The 20,892-nt window shown below is 32.6% G+C and overlaps 1 protein-coding gene across 1 annotated transcript in view; it reads left to right on the forward strand.

The window, feature by feature from the left end:
• The window catches only part of CCSER1 (coiled-coil serine rich protein 1), a 1,475,466-nt gene that overhangs the window by 246,725 nt on the left and 1,207,849 nt on the right, over positions 1 to 20,892 (forward strand). Inside the window, exon 4 of the mRNA XM_026448057.1 lies at positions 9,322 to 9,415. Within this exon, the coding sequence (XP_026303842.1) occupies positions 9,322 to 9,415 (94 nt within the window). The remainder of the gene's footprint in view (positions 1 to 9,321; positions 9,416 to 20,892) is intronic.

A 20,892-nucleotide genomic window follows, 5' to 3' on the forward strand; every position in this document is an offset into this window, starting at 1 on the left:
TTTTATGGGAAAATGGTGAAAACAACAGCTTTGTAAAAGTATAAAGCCTAATTACAAAAGGCTGAATACGTATTTATTTTATATTATGTATGGGTGTATATATTTTAAAAATGCAAACACATTTGTATGTAACATTATCGAGAAGTTTTTGTTTTTAATATTTTCATTCCATAGAATACCATGGTGTACACAGTATTAATCATGGTCACTTTATTTCACAAATGTAATGATCTTGTTGCTATAAAGGAAAAGAAAGAAAGAGGGGGAAAATGCACTTAATAAATGCATTCCAGAGTAATGGTCATAGAAATAAATCTTAGTCCATAATCATGAGAATGAAGGGTTGATAAGTTGCCAGAGGAAAGAGTGATTTACAGTAATATGAATTTTAACACAACTATAATTACATTTAAAAATTCAATTTGTTTAATTGATGTTTCTCCAAACTTACTATTTTTTAATACTCATCATTATTTATTTACCTTCAATCATCATTTTTTAAATTCCACTAATTTATATATTAATGAATTTGAATTGACTGGTTTGTATCTGTGGGTTTTTAGTACTAAACTAGATTTCCATTAATTATGGAGTACTTCATCCACCTAGATTTTTTAAGTCTAGTTAGATGCAGTAAAAACTAATGTGAATGGTTAGACAGCATGCAATATTTCAATTTTGTGTCTAATTTTGTTGAGTGATTTGGATAAAATAAAAACATTTGTGATGATCTAATCAGTGGGATAAATTCATTTGACAATCTTTATATCAAATAGTTAAGTTAGCAAACATGCCAAACTAAAGAAATGAACCACTTCTATTTTATCTTGACTCTCATTTGCTGCAATTATTTTTTATTTAATAATATTTTTTGTTCTCTACATTTTAGATGAAATTAATATTGACATATATATTTATGAATATATTTATGTTTGACTGTGTTTGTTTTATTATAGAGTATATGCCAATATTGTGTGTTTTAAACTAATCCTTCAAAGACTAGGAAATAGAACTCTGTACCTTAACCAATCAGTAGGTACTTAAGCACTAAAGAAATTCCTCTTGATAATAAAGTACTTCCAGACTACTCATGTGTGTATTAATATTGCTGAAATGTTTGTCCTTCTTTCTCTGGGATGATGTAGCAGTGATTTTATTTTAGTAATTGAAATATAATTCTTTTCAAAAAACGGAATATAAAGTTAGTCTTTCCAATGAATGGGAAGTTCTAGTTTACAAGGAAAACAAAAGTACTCTGTAATTGCCTATGGTGTACTTCTGCCTGTGAGGTTGTATTTCTCTGTACCTTAATACAAAGTACAGTAATAGAAAAATGATTCAGTAAGTGTAATTCTATTACTTCCTAACATGACACCAATATGATACTTTTAATGAATTAAATACAAAGTTATTTTAAAAACTACAGATTTGTCATTAAGTAAAAAAGTTATATTTTATGTATTAGAGTGTTCTTATTCAACAATTTATCGCTAAGTATTAAATTGCACACTTCAAGACCATGTGTTACTTGCACAGTACTTAGCAAATAGTAAGTCCAGAATAAATAGTTATTGATTGAATTAATTTATTAATATATTCAAGGCTGTTCTAGGTGTTGTGGGAGCTGCAAAGTGTGAGTAATACACCATAGCATCTTTTAAAATGAATGATACAAGTAAGAATAATATGAGATCACATGAGAAGAAATTAATGTTGACCGTAGCCAATGAGAGAATCTTTATAAAAGTCATAGAATATTAGACCTTGATGTTAGGGTAAATAAAAGAGAAATTTGGCTAAATTTGCAACTGTGGAAAACAAAGAAAATGTCAAGTAAAATCTGGAAGGTTAGGCTTAAAAAAAGTTTTGAAACAAAGTATCATTTGAATATAAAAGGAATTACAGATAGGCAAAATGAATTACAGATTATCGTGAATAATATCATCAACTTTACCCTCACTTTACAGCAAAAAGAATCACAGCCCAATAGGTGAGTTTACATCTTTGAAATTCCATAGAAAATAGTAAAAATGAGAGCATACCTGTTTGCGAAGTCATAAGGAAAGAAATCAAAACTTCACTTTCAAAACTATGCAGACTCACGTATATTCAAACATCTGGAAAAATGCTAGCAACCTTCAAAAGAAATGACTCTTAGTATTTGAAAAGTTTACCTGCAGTATTACCAAAGGCCACACACACACACAAAGAGAAGCTTAGTGGAGAAAGTTTTATTCTTCAGGCCAAAAAATATATATATTTAAATCTTGGTTCGGCCACTTTCTTGTGTTATGGCCTTAAGCAAACTATATAATTTTTCTTCCTTTTTTTTCTTTTTTAAATATGTGATTTTGTTTTGTTGCCCAGGCTTGAGGACAGTGGCATGATAATAGGTCTTTGTAACTGCAAAGTTCTGGGCTCAATCAATCCTGCTGTTGAAACCTCTTGAGTAGTTGGGACCACAGGCCTGTGCCATTCCACCATGCCTGGCTTTTATAATTTTTTTTTTTTTTTGTAGAGACAGGGTCTTGCGATGTTGCCCAGGCTGCACCCAATCTCCTGGGCTCAAACAATCCCTCCCACCTTGACCTCCCCAAACTCTGGGATTAAGTGTGAACTACCAGGCCCAGCCAAGCTGTTTAATTTTTCGAACCCTCGTTTTTTATTCTTAAAACAATGTATGCCTTTCTGGCTGTTAGGATCCATGTAGAAATTTTTTTCTTGCAATGCATTCTTAGCAGAACGGGCTAGGTGATTTTCCTAACGTGAGTATCTGAATATCTTACATTCTGGTGATTTCTAAACTTCTTACTGGCCTGAAAAGTATTACAAGACCTAGGCCCTGTATTGCTCTCTAACTTTCTCTTGGAGCCTCTCCTGTCTATTCCAGTCATCCAAGCCTTCTCTGTGACCCACTAATGGACCAGGCTTATACACACTTTACATTTTAATTTTTATTTCAATAGATTTAGGAATGCAGGTGGTTTTTGGTTACATGGATGAATTGTATAGTGAGGAAGTCTGAACTTTTTGTGTACCTATCACCTGAATAGTGTACATTGTACACAATAGATAATTCTTCAAATCTCACTCCTCCTTGCACCATTCCTCCTTCTGAGTCTCCAGTGTCTATTATACCACTCTGTATGGCCCTACATATCCACAGCTTAGCTCCAACTTATAAGTGAGAATATGCTATATTTGGTTTTCTGTTCCTGAGTTACTTCACTTAAGATAGTGTCCTCCATTTCCATCCATGTTGTTGCAAAAGACATTATTTCATTCTTTTTTGTGGATGAGTAGTATTCCATGGTATACATGCCACATTTTCTTTATCTACTCATCTGTTAATGGACACTTAGATTCATTCCATATCTTTGCAATTTTGAATTGTGCTGTGATAAAAATATAAGTGCAGGTGTCTTTTTGACATAATGACTTATTTTTCTTTGTGTAGATACACAGTAGTGGGATTGCTGGATGGGATGGTAGGTCTACTTTTAGATCTTTGAGAAATTTTCATACTGTTTTTCATACAGGTTGTACTAATTTACATTCCCACCAATAGTATGTAAGTGTTCCTTTTTTTTGTTTTTAACCATGTCTGTGTCAATGTCTAATTTTTTTGGCTTTTTAGTAATGACCGTTCTGACTGGGGCAAGATGGTATCTCAGTGTAGTTTTCTTTTGGGGAGATGGAGTCTCACTCTATCACCCAGGCTGGAGTGCGGTGGTGCGATCTCGCTCACTGCAAGCTCCGCCTCCCGAGTTCATACCATTCTCCTGCCTCAGACTCACGAGTAGCTGGGACTACAGGTACCCACCACCACTCCTGGCTAGTTTTTTGTATTTTTTTAGTAGAGATGGGGTTTCACCGTGCTAGCAAGGATGGTGTCGATCTCCTGACCCCATGATCTCAGTGTAGTTTTAATTTGCATTTTCCTGATGGTTACTGATGTTGAGCATTTTTTCATGTATTTCTTGGCCATTTGTATATGAAAAATATCTATTCATGTTGTTTGCAAACTTTTTAATTGGATTTTTTTTTCTTTTTTTCTTGCTGATTTGTTTGAGTTCCTTGTAAATTCTCTATATTAGTCCTTTTTCAGATGTGTCATTTGGAAATATTTTTTTCCCAGATACCTAAGAATATATTTAACAAGGGAGGTGAAAGATCTCTACAAGAAGAACTCCACAACACTGATGAAACAAATTGTAGATAACACAAACAAGTGGAAAAACATCTCATTCTCATGGATTAGAAGAATCATTATTGGGAAAATGAGCATACTACCCAAAGCAATCTACAGATTAAATGCAATTTATCAAAATACCACCGTCATTTTTTCACAGAATTAGAAAAAACAATCCTAAAATTCATATGGAACCAAAAAGAGCCTGAATAGCCAAAGCAATTGTAAGCAAAAAGAACAAATCTGGAGGCATCACATTACCTTCCTTCAATTTACAAGGCTATAATAGTCCAAACAATATGGTACTGGTGTAAAGTAGATTCGTACACAAATTGAAAAATAGAGAATCCAGAAATAACTCATATTGCACAAAATTAAAAGGTGGGCTTTAACTTAAAAAAAAAAATACATAAGAGCACATAACAAGTAGAGTTTAATTGTAAAAGCAAAGTCCAACATTATGGCCGGTATCATGGGTTTGAAGTTTCTCTGAATATACAGCAAATTCAAAAAATAAAATCACAAAATGGTTTTCTTTTTAAATCTCATTTGCTTGTGTTATTTATCACTTTTCTTGTTCCTGCTATGTTAACATTATTTTTTTTATTATTATTTAAGAAGATATTTATTGTTTAAATGGGATAAGGCTTTATTTATTTGCATTACAAATTACCAAGTGGGATTTAAATGATAAATCTCCAGCCTGAACCACTTTATAAGAGATCTAGAACAAAACTTTATAATGCAGTTTCCTATGCTAAACAAAATGGTATCAATTTCAATAATTCTAAATAGCCTATTCAAGTCAGACAAATAAATCAGTGAGCAAATTACTGTGTATGTTAACATTATTAAAACCTTCACGCCTGTAATCCCAGCACTTTGGGAGGCCAAAGCGGGCAGATCATGAGGTCAGAAGCTCAATACCAGCCTAGCCAACATGGTGAAACCCCATCTCTACTAAAAATACAAAAAAAAAAAAAAAAAAGAAAGAAAAGAAAAAAGAAATTAGCTGGGCATGGTTGTGCACACCTGTAATCCCAGGTACTCTGGAGGCTGAAGCAGGAGAATTGCTTAAACCAGGGGTCAGAAATTGCAGTGAGCCAGATCACACCCCTGCACTCCAGCCTGGGCGACAGAGCAAGACTCCATCTCAAAAAACAAAAACAAACAAACAAAAACTCATGGACTTTCATTATTATTTCTTTATTATGTAGGGCTGTCTAGTGTTTTTATCTACCAGGAGATGAGAAACTATTTTTGCTTAGTTATCACTCTACTTCTACATTCTGCTAATTTATCAAATGTCTGAAATGCATAATTGCACCCTCTTATATTTGGGGTATCATCATTAGTGTTGATTAATTGCTGGATTTCTTTTTTTACCTGATTCCTACATATGACCATTGGTGCTAAACAGTTTTTTCTATTCCTAGTACAGAACTACTTTTGATACTACTCATTTACTTACAGATCTCTGGCTCTACAGAGAGAAAGAAATACATGACTACAGTTTATAAACATACATATAATAAGAAAAACAAAATACCCATATATAAACTATGAAACCAATATAAATTAACAATTTTCTACTCAATTTGTATATTTTTATTAGCAGTACCTTTTTATATTCTTAATTTTTTCTTTTCTAGGATAAAGGCTAACCTTCAACAGTCTCAAATTATTCTGTTTAGCCATACTGATTACTTTTTCTCCAAGCTTATATTGCCAGAGATTACCTAGGGAGAAGCCATCTAAGTAGCTTTCCTTATCTAGCCTTTGAAAACAGCCACTAATTTTTTTCTTAGGTGAATTTTGTTTTCTCGGCAACAAAAGAATTGTCCCAGAAACATCCTGTTTTATGTCTTTCTTCTTTTCTTTCTTTCTTTTCCCTTTCTCTGATAAGTAAAGGACCTTGATTTTTATTAACATTATTTATTAATAGATGTTAGGCAGCAAGTATCCAGCCACTAGGATTGACCAATATCAGTGCTAGCTGCCGGCAAAAGGACTGTTGCTGCTATTGGTGTCTTTTAGGGAGAGATCTGGAAAAGATGTTTTTAGGTTTATGAATTCACCATTGATAATTTTCTGTAACATATCATGTTGCTGCATCTACTCTTCTTTTATTATGAGGTTTCACCAGCTTCAAAGATTCTCCTCTACAGTAACAAGAAAGTTGCTTTGTAAGCACAATATCAAAGGAAGGCAATTTAAAATAAGTGGATTTAGGAAGCAATTCATCTAGACCAGTAGCAAATGAAACCCTGCTAGTCCAAGTGTCAAGTGTTACCTGAAAAAGGAGAATAAAATGCGAACAATGTAGTGAATTTTCCAAATTTAATTCATTCACTTTATTGGTGTTGCCATCCTATATGAAATGTTAGAATAGCAGTGGCAGAGATTTTAATATTTCCTTGTTAAAAAATTAAATATTTTAAAATTTTATTTCAAATTGTGGGTGAATGTATTAACTGTCAGAATTCAAAAGGGGATTGAACGACCACCTTGAAAACATCATGTATGCCTCTGGATCTCAGGAACTGCAGGAAACAGGAACAAGATGACCTACCTATGACATTTTTAAATTTTTGAAGTAGGCTTAGACTGGTCTTGACTACACAATGAAATCCATAGCCCCTGTGACGACAGTGTTTTGCATCTTGCAGTATGTATCACCAGAGAATTTTTTTTTCATTTCTGGGATGGGACTTTGGTCACCAAGTTCGGTTAAGATGGCCATCTTGGACCATTCACCAAGGAGAAGGAGTTTGGCTCATGTAAGAATCTGGTAGCTCCTTTTATAGCTAGGTGGATTGGGTAGGGTGGTTCCAATTAAAAAGGAAGAATGCTGTGAAAACCTTGTTCTAGAAGTTTACAATGTCTAAGATGTCCTCACTTGGTATAATAAAAAATGGTAGTCATGTGCCAGACATTCATTTATTTCCTTTGTTCTGTCCTTCACTGCTTTCTAAGTCTTGTTGGTTGTATTGGTTTGCCAGGGCTGCCATAAAAAAATACCATAGACTTGGTGGCTTAAACAACAGAAATTTGTTTTCTCACAGTTCTGGAAGCTAGACGTCCAAGATCAAGGTGATGGCCAGTTTGGTTTCTCCTGAGGCCTCTCTCCTTGGCTTGCAAATGGCCTATCTTCCTTCCCTCTGTGAATTCATGTGTTTCATCACATCTCTGTGTCTTCATCACTATCTCTGTGTGCTGTCTGTGTCCTAATCTATTCTTATAAGAATGCCAGTCCCACTGGAGTGCCCATCCATATGAGCTTGTTTAACCTTTATTCTCTCTTTCAGGGCTCTGTCTCCAAATAGAGTCATATTCTAAGGTGCTGGGGGTTAGGTTTTTTAATAAATTTTGGAAGGATACAATTAAATTCAATGAATTCAAAATCCAAATGTAAAATTATTTACCCCAATTTGAAATTGGATAAATTACTATGATTTCACTATAAAATGTATTTAATATATTATTGACTACCAGATTAAGATTCTCTCATTTGGATAGTGTGTTTGATAAACACTCATATCAGTACCTTCACAAAAATCTCCCTTTTAAAACTTTTCTTTTTCCACAACTTCAATTATGTTTTGTTGTTGTTGTTGTTGTTGTTATTTAATTTTCTGTTTTGCAGTTTTAGTATGACAGCTTATCTTTTGCTGCCTATATTTTCTCATTTTTAAATGTATATAGATAAGTAACTTATTCTCACTGGACTATCGCTGACACTGTATGCAACAGAGCTTCCAATAAACAAGTGATTTTATTTATAGTTTAAATTATTCATTACCTTCATTTAGAGAAAGAAGCACTTAGATTTGGGTATGCTGATCACCTTTCAAACCATGGTATGTGCACTATTCATGGATCACACATGTTTTTAAAGTTTAATAATGTTTAATTTGAATTGTTAAAGAAGAAGTGGTTTATTTAAAAGTCCCAGTGTCCTTACTTTTAATCCCAAGGACTAAAATGTTCACTGTCCATTTGAAAATATCATTAGCTTTCCGTAATGATATTTTAGTTTATGATGATGTTTTAGTTTAGTTTAAACTACTTTAACTACAAATTATGCTAACATTCTCATTAGCTGAAAAGTGACCTGAGTTGGCATGGCACCATTTAGTATTTAGGCTGGTTTTTTTGATGTTTTTGATGTTCTGTTTTTTTGTACATTTGTTATTTCATTGTTAGTCTCTAAACAAAAGTTCTTACTTTTTTAAATATACTTATCACTCATTATATATATAAAAATATACAAATCAGGACTTTATTCTTTCCTCAGCAATTCCTCCCTCTGCACCTCAGGACATTACCATCTCTTCTCAAGACTTCTCAGTGTAGCCTTCTAGTTTATTTTGCTGTTTGCTCTCTTGAAAATAAAATAGGAAACATAATCTCAGTTCTGATATATTATGGTATAATGCAAGTCAATAATTAATTTTAATCTAATTAATATGGATTGTTTTCCTGCCCATTATTCCTAATGTAAAACAAATAATTGGAAAATGGTGGCCAAATTTTCACTTCCAAGCATGGTCTAAATTAATATTTCACAGTTGTCACAATATACAAAATTTGTTTGAAAAACAGTTCATTAAATGTGTTAGAAGAATGTTACTTACATTTGAAATATAAATATTAGAAAAAGTAACTGAAGTTTCATTTCTATTTGAAATGACTTCTATTTGAAAAACTTGTATATACTTTTTGTGTTTTTGCAATGAGCAAATTCCTTTTTAATATCACTAAAGACGTTTTTATTCAAATAAACACTTGCCTGTATTTCTCATAACAAGAAATCATTTCCTTACTTCTAATATCTTTCATATCTGCCCATATGTACTTCCCTTTAATAAGTTACATACATGTCACTAAAAAGAAAAAAAGTGAATGTGCAGATAATTGGAAAAGTTAAGAATTTTTGGAATAAGTCTTGGAAGTTTTTATTGAACTGATAATTTTAAAGTCCATAGGTGTCAAATAATTTCTGAGATTCAGTTAAAACTTTTCATTCTGATTTGGAATTTATTTTTGCTTCATGGCTTCTACATATGAGTATTTCCTCATGTACTCAGTGTTTTGGTTTCTAATTGTTGGTTTTGATTTTTCTTCAGGATGTTTTGAATAATTTGGGATCTTGTGAACTGGATGAAGATGATCTAATGCTTGATCTTGAATTTTTAGAGGAACAGAATCTTCACCCTTCTGGTAGGTGTTAAAGAGATGAATAATATAATACAACTCCTACCCTGGTCAGTAACTTTCACTGATAGCCTAAACACTGTTAAGGCTGCCCTCAGTCTTTTCAGGCCTCGGTTTTTTATAGTCTATAGCAAAGAACATGCTAGGTACCATGGAGACCTAATTTGGGTGCCTTAAATGATTTTAAAGTCTTTTATGGAAATATAAATCCAGTTGGAAGATAATTATAAATAAGAAAAACTATACAAAATATCTTTCCAAAATAGGAAATATTCTATTTAAATATGTAACAAAAAGTTTAATATTTTCTTCTGTTTTGTGGAAGAAAGCAATAATTATAATCTCACTTTTCATTTATTTTATGTAACCAAATGGAAGTTTGGTGGATCCAAGAATTACTGTTCCAAATCTTAGCCACTTCCTATATAGGTTAATGTTGATGCAATAAGGTTGACCTCAAAGGTAATAATTACCAGTAGCACTCACAAACACACACTCATAAACATATACACACACCCAGAGTTTTACAGGAGGTAAATAAGTTTGTGTTGAATGACTTGAGGGAGCCTGGTATATTTGTAATAATTTAAATTTATATTAAAGCATAAAATATTATGTCTTCAAATTCTAGAATTACTCTCTTTAAAGTAGGTTATAGGATTTATTGGTTGTCCATTGAAATGTAGATATTTGACAGCAAAGGTAAACTTTTACACTTACTTTTTTTGTTCCTAATAATCCCTTTAACATAGTCATTTTCAAGTGGATATACCATTAAAGTAAAGCTTTAGAACCTTGGGACCTACTGCATACATTTTAGAAAATCAGTGTCTTATATGGTACTGTCTTTATTTTTAACTCATGGAAATTAGATATAACCTCTGTAGTTATTTTTAGTTGTAAAACTTCATGATGAATTTTCATTTATGTAGTATATTTGGTTAATGAATAATATCATATTAACAATTGTCAAAAGAAGGCAATAACAATGTTGATATTTTCTTACACTCTATTTTGGCTAATACTAAACAAGAAACTGCATTTAAAATTTTTTCAGTTGAATACCAGTTTAGGATAAAAATTTCTTGGTACATTTTTCCTGTGGTTGATTTGACAGATATCCTTCTAAAAATGTAGATTTTCACACTTTTATGCAGATGGTTTTTACAACTTAGATTCAACAGCTTAACTTCTGGATATCTAATTCTATGATACTGGCAAAAGACAAAATAGTACATGCATATATATACTTATAATGGAAACAAAATATTTATAATGGAAAAATATTGGAAGCACCTGAAATGCCCATCAATAGGATACTTGTTGAATATGCAATGGTATACCAAACAGTCATTAAAAAGAATGAGGACAGTATCCAAATCTGCTATGGCATTATTGTAAGGATATATTATTTTGTTTTGTTTTTGTTTTGTTTTGTTTTGTTTGAGACAAGGTCTGGCTCCGTTGCCCAGGCTGGTGTCCAGTGGCGTGATCTCAGCTCACCACAACCTCTGCCTCCTGGGCTCAAGTGATTCTCCCATGTCAGCCTCCCAAGTAGCTGAGACTGTAAGTGCATACCACCATGTCCAATTTTTGTATTTTTAGTAGAGACAGGGTTTCACCATGTTGCCCAGGCTGGTTTTGAACTCTTGGGCTCAAGAGATCCACTTGCCTCAGTCTCCCAAAGTGCAGGGATTACAAGTTTGAGTCACCATGCCCACCTGATTGTAAGGATGTATTGTTGATAGAGTACTTTTCTTTTCAAGGATGGATTAGATGGGGAATATCAAAACCAAACCCACTGATCAATGCTCTAACGTCACAAAAAGTGTAATAACTATATACTTTGCCTCTCTTGATGCAATCCTGACTGAAGTACAACAGCACAACCTCTAAAGTGTTCTTGTCCTCTTCCCTCCTTCCTATTCCCCTCTCAGAAGAAATAATCCATTCAAATAGTTCAAACTTCAATTTTACAGGAATTATTGGAATGGGTGGGGAGAAAATATTAAATGTCATGAAAAGATTGTGGGCAACAAAATATAGGATTTGAAGATTCTGCAAGATTAATGGTTTGGTTTCTTCAAAAGATAAATGGCATAATAAAATAGGAGGAGTGGGAGTTGTAGGTTAAAAGAGGCAAATGCAATTGACATTCTTGTTGGTATACTTATTTGAAATATATAAACTTTTTCTATAAAGTTGTTTCTGAGTTAATCAGAGAAATTAGAGGATTGACTGTTATTGCAGAAGTATAGTTAATTTTATTGGGTGTTATAATGGTATTTTGTTTTGTTTTGTTTTGTTTTCAGGAAAACTTTTATAGAGATACGTGTGGTGGTACCAATATGGTATATGGGCTTTGCTTTACCAACAAGTATGAGTAAGGAAATAGATGAAACAAAGTAGACAAATTCTTAAAAATTATCAAAGCTGGGAAATAGTTGCATGGGGCGAAAAGTTCATGAATTAATTATAATATTCTCTCTATTTTGTGTATTTTTGAAGATTTTCATAGTAAAAAATTAAAGCAACAATTAGAAAACACTACAGTTAGCATAGCAGTCTCAGTTATGTTTGGTAGTCAACCATCATGGCGAGAAAAGAATGATTTAAATATCTGAAGACTTATTTCAGTGTGTTTACTTGGGGACAAAATCAACCTCTTTAAACTGTAGTCTCTCCTTTACAAAGTAATAATACCTTCATTAATTTATTTTAAACAAAAATGATATAATTTTTCCAATGAATCTCCTGAGTCTACTTTAAGGTGTAGGTTGCTTAGTTAAAGCTCAAACCAGGGTACTTGATGAATCAACTGAGTTATATAAATTGTTCACAAGATAAATGGTATTAGTTTGCATATTTGAAGTGCAATTCTAATAATAAAATATTACTTAGAATGACTTTGGACTGTTTAACGTCACTTAATAAACTGTCTTTTGAAAACATATTTCATTTTAGATTCCACGTTATGTGGTTTTTGAAAAGCAGCAAACATATGTTTATATACTTTAGCTGAGGAAGAAGAATTTCTGGTGAAATTGGTTTTATACAATTTATTTTATTTATTAAGCAACATAATTAAAGACCTTCCCTGATTATAAGAAGCTCATAATTGATAGTTGATATTGATAAAAAGCACAATTAGTGTTAAACATTCAAAAATTATGGTTTTAATAAAAGAAAAGCGATTTTTCAAAAGTCTGAAAAGTGAAATAATGATATCATTATATTCCACTGCTTATATTACTGAAAATCATTAAAGGGGTTGAAAAAATACTTCTTAAAGACAATGCATATGAATTTTTGGCTACAGAGTCTTATCAGAGTAGTTTATAGTAGGGCTTACTATAATGGCCAAGAATAACTTTTTAAAAGACCATAGAAGACAAGATTAAAATGGCAGATGGGAGGAAGGACTAGCTTGCAGCTCCTGTTTGGATGAATAGAGCAGGGTATGGAGACTCACATCATGAACTTTTGCTCCAAGAACTACCGCAGGAACATGCCAGGAAAGCCGAGAGAATCCACAGACCTTTGAAGGAATTCAATCACTGCCACGGCTCCCTGAGATGAGTCTGCTTGCTTTCTCAATGGGAGGCTCATGGTCCTGGGCAAGTTCTCAGTTCTGGTCACTGGCTGCTTGGAAAATAGACTCAGTGCTGTTGTGGAGGCACAATGGGAGTGAGATAGGCCCTTAAGACTGCGGGCTGCATGGGAGTGGGGTGAAACATGTGACTGACAGTTTTCCCCAACTTTCCTGGCAACTATATGACTCAGCAGAGGCAGCCATAATCCTCCTGGGAATATAACTCCACTGGACTGGGAACCACACCCTGCTTCGCCATAAAAGTCACAGCAAGACCTGCTGCCCAAGGAGAGGCTGAGTTCAGAAATGCCTATCCCTGCCCCCACCTGGTGGTCTTTCTCTACCCTACCTGGTGGCCTAAGACAAAGGTTATAATCTCTTAGGTGCTCTGTGGCCCTGCCCATGGCCTGAGAAACTTGAGTACTTAACCAGATGTCCCTAGGCAAGTTTGCATCCTCTCTATAGGACTGCAGCTGATACTCTCTTGAAAGTGTTACAGTCTTTTCCAGACAAACAAATGCTGAAATAACTTGCCACTACCAAGCCAGCACTACAAGAACTGCCAAAAGGAGCTCTAAATCTTGAAACAAAATTTCAAAATACAACAAAAGAGAACCTCCTTAAAGCATAAATCTCACTGAACCTATACAACAGTAACAAAATGGAAAAAAAAAAAAAAAAGTATGCAGGCAACAAATAGCACGATGAATAGAATAGTACCTCATGTCTCAATACTAACATTGAATGTAAATAGCCTAAATGCTCCACTGAAAAGAGACAGAGTGGCAGAATGGGTAATAATTCGCTAACCAAGTTTGTTCTGTTTTCAGGAGGTTCACCTAACACATAAGAATTCACATAAACTTAACATAAAGGGGTAGAAAAAGATATTCCATGCAAATGGACAACAAAAGTGAGCAGGAGTAGCTTTAAAGCAATAGCAGTTAAAAAGGTCAAAGAGGAACATTATATAATGATAAGAGGAGTAGTCCAATAGGAAAATATTACAATTCTACATATATATGCACCTAACACTGGAGCTCCCAAATTTAGAAAACAATTACTGTTAAACCTAAGAAATGAGATACATGGCAACACAATAATAGTGGGGGACTGCAACACTCCACTGACAGCACTAGACAGGTCATCAAGACAGAAAGTCAACAAAGAAACAATGGACTTAATCTATACTCTACAACAAATAGACTTAACAGATATTTACAGAACATTCTACCCAACAACTGCAGAATATACATTGTATTCATCAGCACATGGAACATTCTCCAGGACAGACCATATGACAGGCCACTAAACAAGTCTCAATACATTTGAGAAAGTCAAAATTATATCAAATATTCCTTCAGACCATAGTGGAATAAAATTGGAAATCAACTCCAAAAGGAACCTTCAAAACCATGCAAATACATGGAAATTAAATAACCTGCTTCTGAATGATCATTGGATGAACAATGATGTCAAGAAGGAACTTAAAAAATTATTTGAACTGAAGGATAATAGTGATACAACCTGTCAAAACCTCTGGGATACAGTAAAAGCAGTGCTAAGAGGAAATTTCAGAGAATTAAATGCCTACGTCAAAAATTCTGAAAGAGCACAAATAGACAATCTAAGATTATACCTCACGGAACTGGAGAAACAAGAACAAACCAAACAGAAACCCAGCAGAAGAAAAGAAATAACAAAGTTAAGCACAGAACCAAATGAAATTGAAACAACAACAAAAAATAAAAAAAGATAAATGAATCAAAAAGTTTGTTATTTGAAAAAAATAAATAATATTGATATACCATTAGTGAGATTAACCTAGAAAAGAGGAGAGAAGATCCAAATAATCTCAATTAGAAACAAAATGGGAGGCATTACAACTGATACCACAGAAATACAAAAGATTATTCAAAGCTACTATGAACACCTTTACACACATAAACTAGTGGAGATGGATAAATTCCTGGACATATATGACCCTCTTAGATTAAACCAGGAGGATATAAAATCTCTGAACAGACCAATAACAAGCAGCCAGCTTGAAATGATGTTTAAAAAATCTGTCAATAAAAAAAGTTTAGGACCAGATGGATTCACAGATGAATTCTATCAGACATTCAAAGAAGAATTGGTCACAATCCTGTTAACACTATTCTGAAAGATAGAGAAAGAGGGAATCCTCCTTAAATCAGTCTATGAAGCCAGTATCACCCTAATACCAAAACCAGGGAAAGACATAACAAAAAAAGAAAACTACAGACAAATATCCCTGATGAACATAGATGCAAAAATTCTCAACAAAATACTAGAGAACTGAATCCAACAGTATATCAAAAAGAGAATCCACCATGATCAAGTAGTTTTCATACGAGGGATGCAGGAATGGCTTAAGTCAATAAAAGTGACATACAACAAAAACAGAATTAAAAATACGTATCACATGATCATCTCAATAGACTTAGAAAAAGCCTTTGACAAAATCCAGCATCCCTTTATGATTAAAATCCTCAGCAAAATTGGCCTAGTAGGGACATACCTTCAGGTAATAAAAGCCATCTATGACAGACCCACAGACAACATTATACTGAATGGGGAAAAGTTGAAAGCATTCTCCCTGAGAACTGGAACAAGACAAAGATGCTCACTTTCACTACTGCTGTTCAACATGGTACTGGAAGTCGTAGCCAGAGCGATCAGACAAGGGAAAGATGTAGAGTATCCAAATCAGTAAAGAGGAAGTCAAACTGTCACCATTTGCTGAAGACATGATCATATATCTAGAAAACCCAAAAGACTCATCCAAAAACTTCCTGGTAAATGAATTTAGCAAAGTTTCAGCATACCAAATTAATGTACACAAATCAGTAGCCCTTCTGTACACTAACAGTTACCAACCTGAGAATCAAATCAAGAACTCGACCCCTTTCACAATAGCTGCAAAAACATAAAGTAACATACCTTAAGGACATGAAAGACCTCTACAAGGAAAACTACAAAGCAATGATGAAAGAAATAATCAATGACACAAACAAATGGAAACATATACCATGCTCATGGATGCGTAGAACCATTATCGTGAAAATGACCGTACTGCCAAAAGCAATCTACAAATTCAGTGCAATTCCCATCAAAATACCACCATTATTCTTTGCAGAATTAGAAAGAAAAAAAAAAAAACCTAAAATTCATATGGAGCCATAAAAGAGCCCAAATAGCCAAAGCAAGACTAAGCAAGCAAATCTGGAAGCACATTACCCAACTTCAAATTATAAGGCCATAGTCACCAAAACAGCATGGTACTGGTATAAAAATGATATGGGGTGTGAATGTTTAGTTTTTGGCACTTGTATTGAAAAATTTGAATAGTTTCATAAATCTTTTTAATAAAGAGTCCTAAATTAATATATATTCTTCCTAAAAGGAGTGGTAGTACAAATAATAGTACAAATAAAAAATGTTTTATACTGCAATAAGTGTATATTATTATTTTTATGAAAGCCAGAAAGAACAATTTCAATGAAAGAATGGTATGTGAATTCAAAGTGAGCTCCCAAAAGGAGATAGCCTTGATAGGAAAAATATTTAAAAATAAAATTAAAAATTAAAATAATTTACCATGATCTTGGCATTATCTAATTTTATTGTTTTAAATTCTAATGTAAAGACTAGGATTTTCAATTTAAAAGGTTTTAGATTTAAAGAATTTTTTAATTATATTTTCTTGAGTTTCTGTAAAATATTTTCTGGAAACTATTTTTTTGTGAAATAATTAATACACATTATGTTTCAAATACAGGATTATAAACTTTTTAATACTAGACATTTCTATTTTCTTGTGGTAAAATATTATATTTATTGCCTCTCCTTTTAATAAATAATTTATAAAGCATATGTGATCAAGCGCAGTGATTTTATGTTAGAAAATATGAGTTGCTAGCATTTATACCTTGATAAACTAAAAAGTATGTTAGTGACTCTTCATACTTATCTGTCCTCACTTTCTTATTCATGTTTGTATAGTATTGTTTCTGTCACAAATTGAGTCATGAAATATGTTAGCAATGAGGTTCATTAGATAAACCTCAGCATATTTTTTTAAAAAGGGGTTTTAGTGATATTTACTAGTATTTAATATTTCAAAGACTTGACCTTGAAACATTCAAGGTCAATATTTCAAATAAGTTTCCTTGAAATTTTCTTCACAGTGAAGCATATGTTATGAACTATACAATTTGTCAAAGGAAGAATTCCAGCAATACATTTTTGTTTGTTTTTCTTTATGTAGTTTCACATTTATGTTTTTAGGATATTTTTCTGTTCAATTATACATCTCGCAAAATATTTATAACACAGATAAAATAATAATCATTTAAGGAAAACAAAGTAACCAGAATATGAAAAAAAATAAGATGAGGCTATAGATAAGATTAAGGCACAAATAGTTTACTAGTATTATGACGGTGAATTGAAAATGTTATTTTGAGTGTCTTATTAGCATGTATGAAGAAAGAAATTCAATCAGTTGAACAATCAAAATATATACCATCAATCTTCAATCCGTGAATGCATTTTTTTTTAAATAAAAGAATTCTTGTTCCTAAGAACTGAAATATATTTTGCTCACATATCTTCATAAGGTGCACATGATTTGAATTGGGAATAATTCCCTTAGCAACCTCCTTCAGTACAAGTTGAGATATCATGCTGCCAGTTCAGTATAAACAGTTCTAAATGGTACCACATCAGTGTGGCAAAAGCTTGGAGCCTTATAAGGAACCTACTTAATCCAAAAATAAAATCGATTAACTTTTTTTTATACTTTGTATTCCTCAAGTAATTTCAATATGGAAATTAGGTAAATATTGTCAAGAATTTTAGTTGGACAGAAAGTAATTAAAATAAAGCTTAATAAAATATCAGATATTAAGCAATGTTATTTCCTGATGAATCCTCTGAAATGAACCGTTGATGAAAGGTAACCATTGGGCAACAAATAAGACAATTTTGCAAATGGCTGTTATCAAATAACTGGTTAAATATTAGGCAATGCATATTCTAAATAAGAATTTGGGTTTGTGTTTTGGAATACTTAATCTTTAGCTATTTATTCCGTGGTAAACTAAACAAGGTTTCTATTTCGGCTACTCATAGGATTATCTTCACAGTGGCAGAAGCTGATGGGTAATATGCACCTGGATAATGCCAGTGATGCATCATAATTGCATGAGTTAAAGTTAAAAGAGGGCTAAAACACATTTTAATGTTACCCATTTAGAGTATATTACTTTACATAATCACTGGCAATTTGTAGCTGGAAATCTCAGTTGATGCGAGTAAAACTAGCAGGGGCTTCAGGGTGGGGAAATGGAGAGAAGATCAAAAGATACAAACTTTCAGTTGCAAGATGAGCACATTCTGAGGGTCTAATATACAGCAGGAACGGTGAGGGATGTGTTAATTAATTTGTGGCTATCATTGCACAATATGTGTGTATATCAAATCATTACCTTTTTTACCTTGATTTTATTCAATCTTATGTATCAATTAAATATTTTAAAATTCATAAAGTTAAAAATAGGTTGATGGAAGGGAAAACTGAATGTCTATAATGAGCCAGTCTCTTTTTGTAGACCCTCTCAACTTAATACTCACAATAACTCTCATAGAAAATTGCACCTTAATGATTCATGCAAAATAAAGAAACTACAAATTAGTATCAAAAGAGAGCAGGCAGTTTAAAGATAGGCATATCCAAGTTGGAATTCCAGCTCTGCCCATAGTTGCTTTCAACAAATGATATTTCTGAGCTCAGTTTCCTCATTTGTAAAATGACAATAATTACATCTGTCTCAAAATATAATCTTATCTAAATGAGTGACATATTTATATGCAAAATTCCATTCTTAGTTGCCTGAAATAGGGTAAGAGCCCGTTACAAGTTGGTTACCATTCTTGAAATTTTAGACAGTTTTAATTCCTTGTTAAAGACTTTGTCCCATTATTGGTTATTTTTTGTAGACCTTAGGGTCTTAATGTTTTATCATTGTTATAAATTATTTTAAAATATGCTTTCTGATTTAAATTTTATTTAAATTTTATGTAACATTTTAAGTGATAATTTACTAGTACTAAATATTCAAAAATCAATTAAGGCACTTTGTTTATAATAGGTGGTATATTTCTTTGTGTTAAAACCAATGCATTTGCCATAAAAAAGAATGAGTTCATGTTCTTTGCAGGGACATGGATTAAGCTGAAAACCATTATTCTTAGCAAACTAACACAGCAACAGAAAACCAAACACCGCATGCTCTCATTAGTGGGAGTTGAACAATGAGAACACGTGGACACAGTGGGGGGAACATCACAGACCAGGGCCTGTCAGGGGGTGAGGGAACAAGAGGAGGGAGAGCATTAGGACAAACACCTAATGCATGCAGTGCTTAAAACCTAGATGATGGGTTGATAGGTGCAGCAAACCACCATGGCACATGTACACTTATGTGACAAACCTGCACCTTCTGCACTTGTATCCCAGAACTTAAAGTATGATAAATATTTAAAAATTTAAAAAAACAATGCATTTAAATGCATGAACTTTTTTTTTCTGATTGTTAGTCAAATGTCCAAATTGCCATAGCATATTTAAAATAGAAATTTATTTGAAAAAGAATAAATTTCTATTTTAAATACCTTAAAAATTATTAACCATTAATATTAACCATTAATCATTAATACTCAAAGATAAATTATGACTGTTACTTTGTATTAAGGTTGATATTTACATTTGCAGATGAGTTGTTTAATTAAAAATGTATTTTAATTATTTAATGTTTTTGGATAAAAAGGATGTAATGGTCATTTGGATGATAGAATGAAGACATTTTATGTTGTTTTGCTTATTTATTTAGTATATTAGATCTGAAAACACCTAGGGCAGTGTCTCTTGGTATATGTTCCAAGGAAAATGGGGAAGTAATGGCCCAATGATATCAATTAGGAATTAATTAGGTAGTTGCTAAATTATTTTGAGTTTGATGAACAAGCAATATAAAAATTCTGCAGTGAGTTAGGAACTCCTCCCGTGCCTATTAATTAAGGAGGTAATTTTTATTATTAATTTTTAATGGATAATAGCACAGCAGAGCAGAGATGAACCCCAGTGGTTTTCCTAATATGAATGGTAATGTACAAAGAATTGCAACAACATTCACACAGGGAAAATTATAAAAATCAACTTTAAGTTTCTACAAGCTCTGATGTGTCTTGGTCAGAAAAAGTGTGTGTAAAGTATTTTTAATCTGATTATATAAAACTAAGAAACATACAGCACTTAATTTTTGACGTATAACATGATGGTTAAAAATATGGATGCTGGCTCTGGAATTAGACAAATCTCAACCACCAGCCAGGCTATGTAAACTTGAGCAAGTTATTTAACTTTTTCAACTTTTCTTCTTCATCTGAAAATGGGGGCGATGATATTATCTACCTCATAAATTTGTTGGAGAAACAGTAAGTTAAAGCATTATAGAGTATTCAATCTCTTGTCCAGCATATATATTTTTAGGAACTACTGCTAATACCATTTTAAAAATATGCTTGTAAAATATGATATACATGTAGGCTAGTCAGCATCTGATCCTGACAAATTTAGTGATCTTTCCAGTCTCTATTAGTGGAAAATCTTAACATTTTAAAATACAGAATTTCTCAAATTTTAAGAATAGAATGCCACAACACATGCAACTATTTTTTGTCATTATTTCTAAGCTTATAAAATTATATCACTAAATAAAATAATGAAATAATAAATAATATTTATTGAGTCTAGGGGCCAGTTTATGAGGTAAATAACATCACTTTCTTATTTGAGAAAATTGGA

The sequence above is a fragment of the Piliocolobus tephrosceles genome, chromosome 3, assembly GCF_002776525.5.
Source record: "Piliocolobus tephrosceles isolate RC106 chromosome 3, ASM277652v3, whole genome shotgun sequence".
Classification (NCBI taxonomy): domain Eukaryota; kingdom Metazoa; phylum Chordata; class Mammalia; order Primates; family Cercopithecidae; genus Piliocolobus; species Piliocolobus tephrosceles.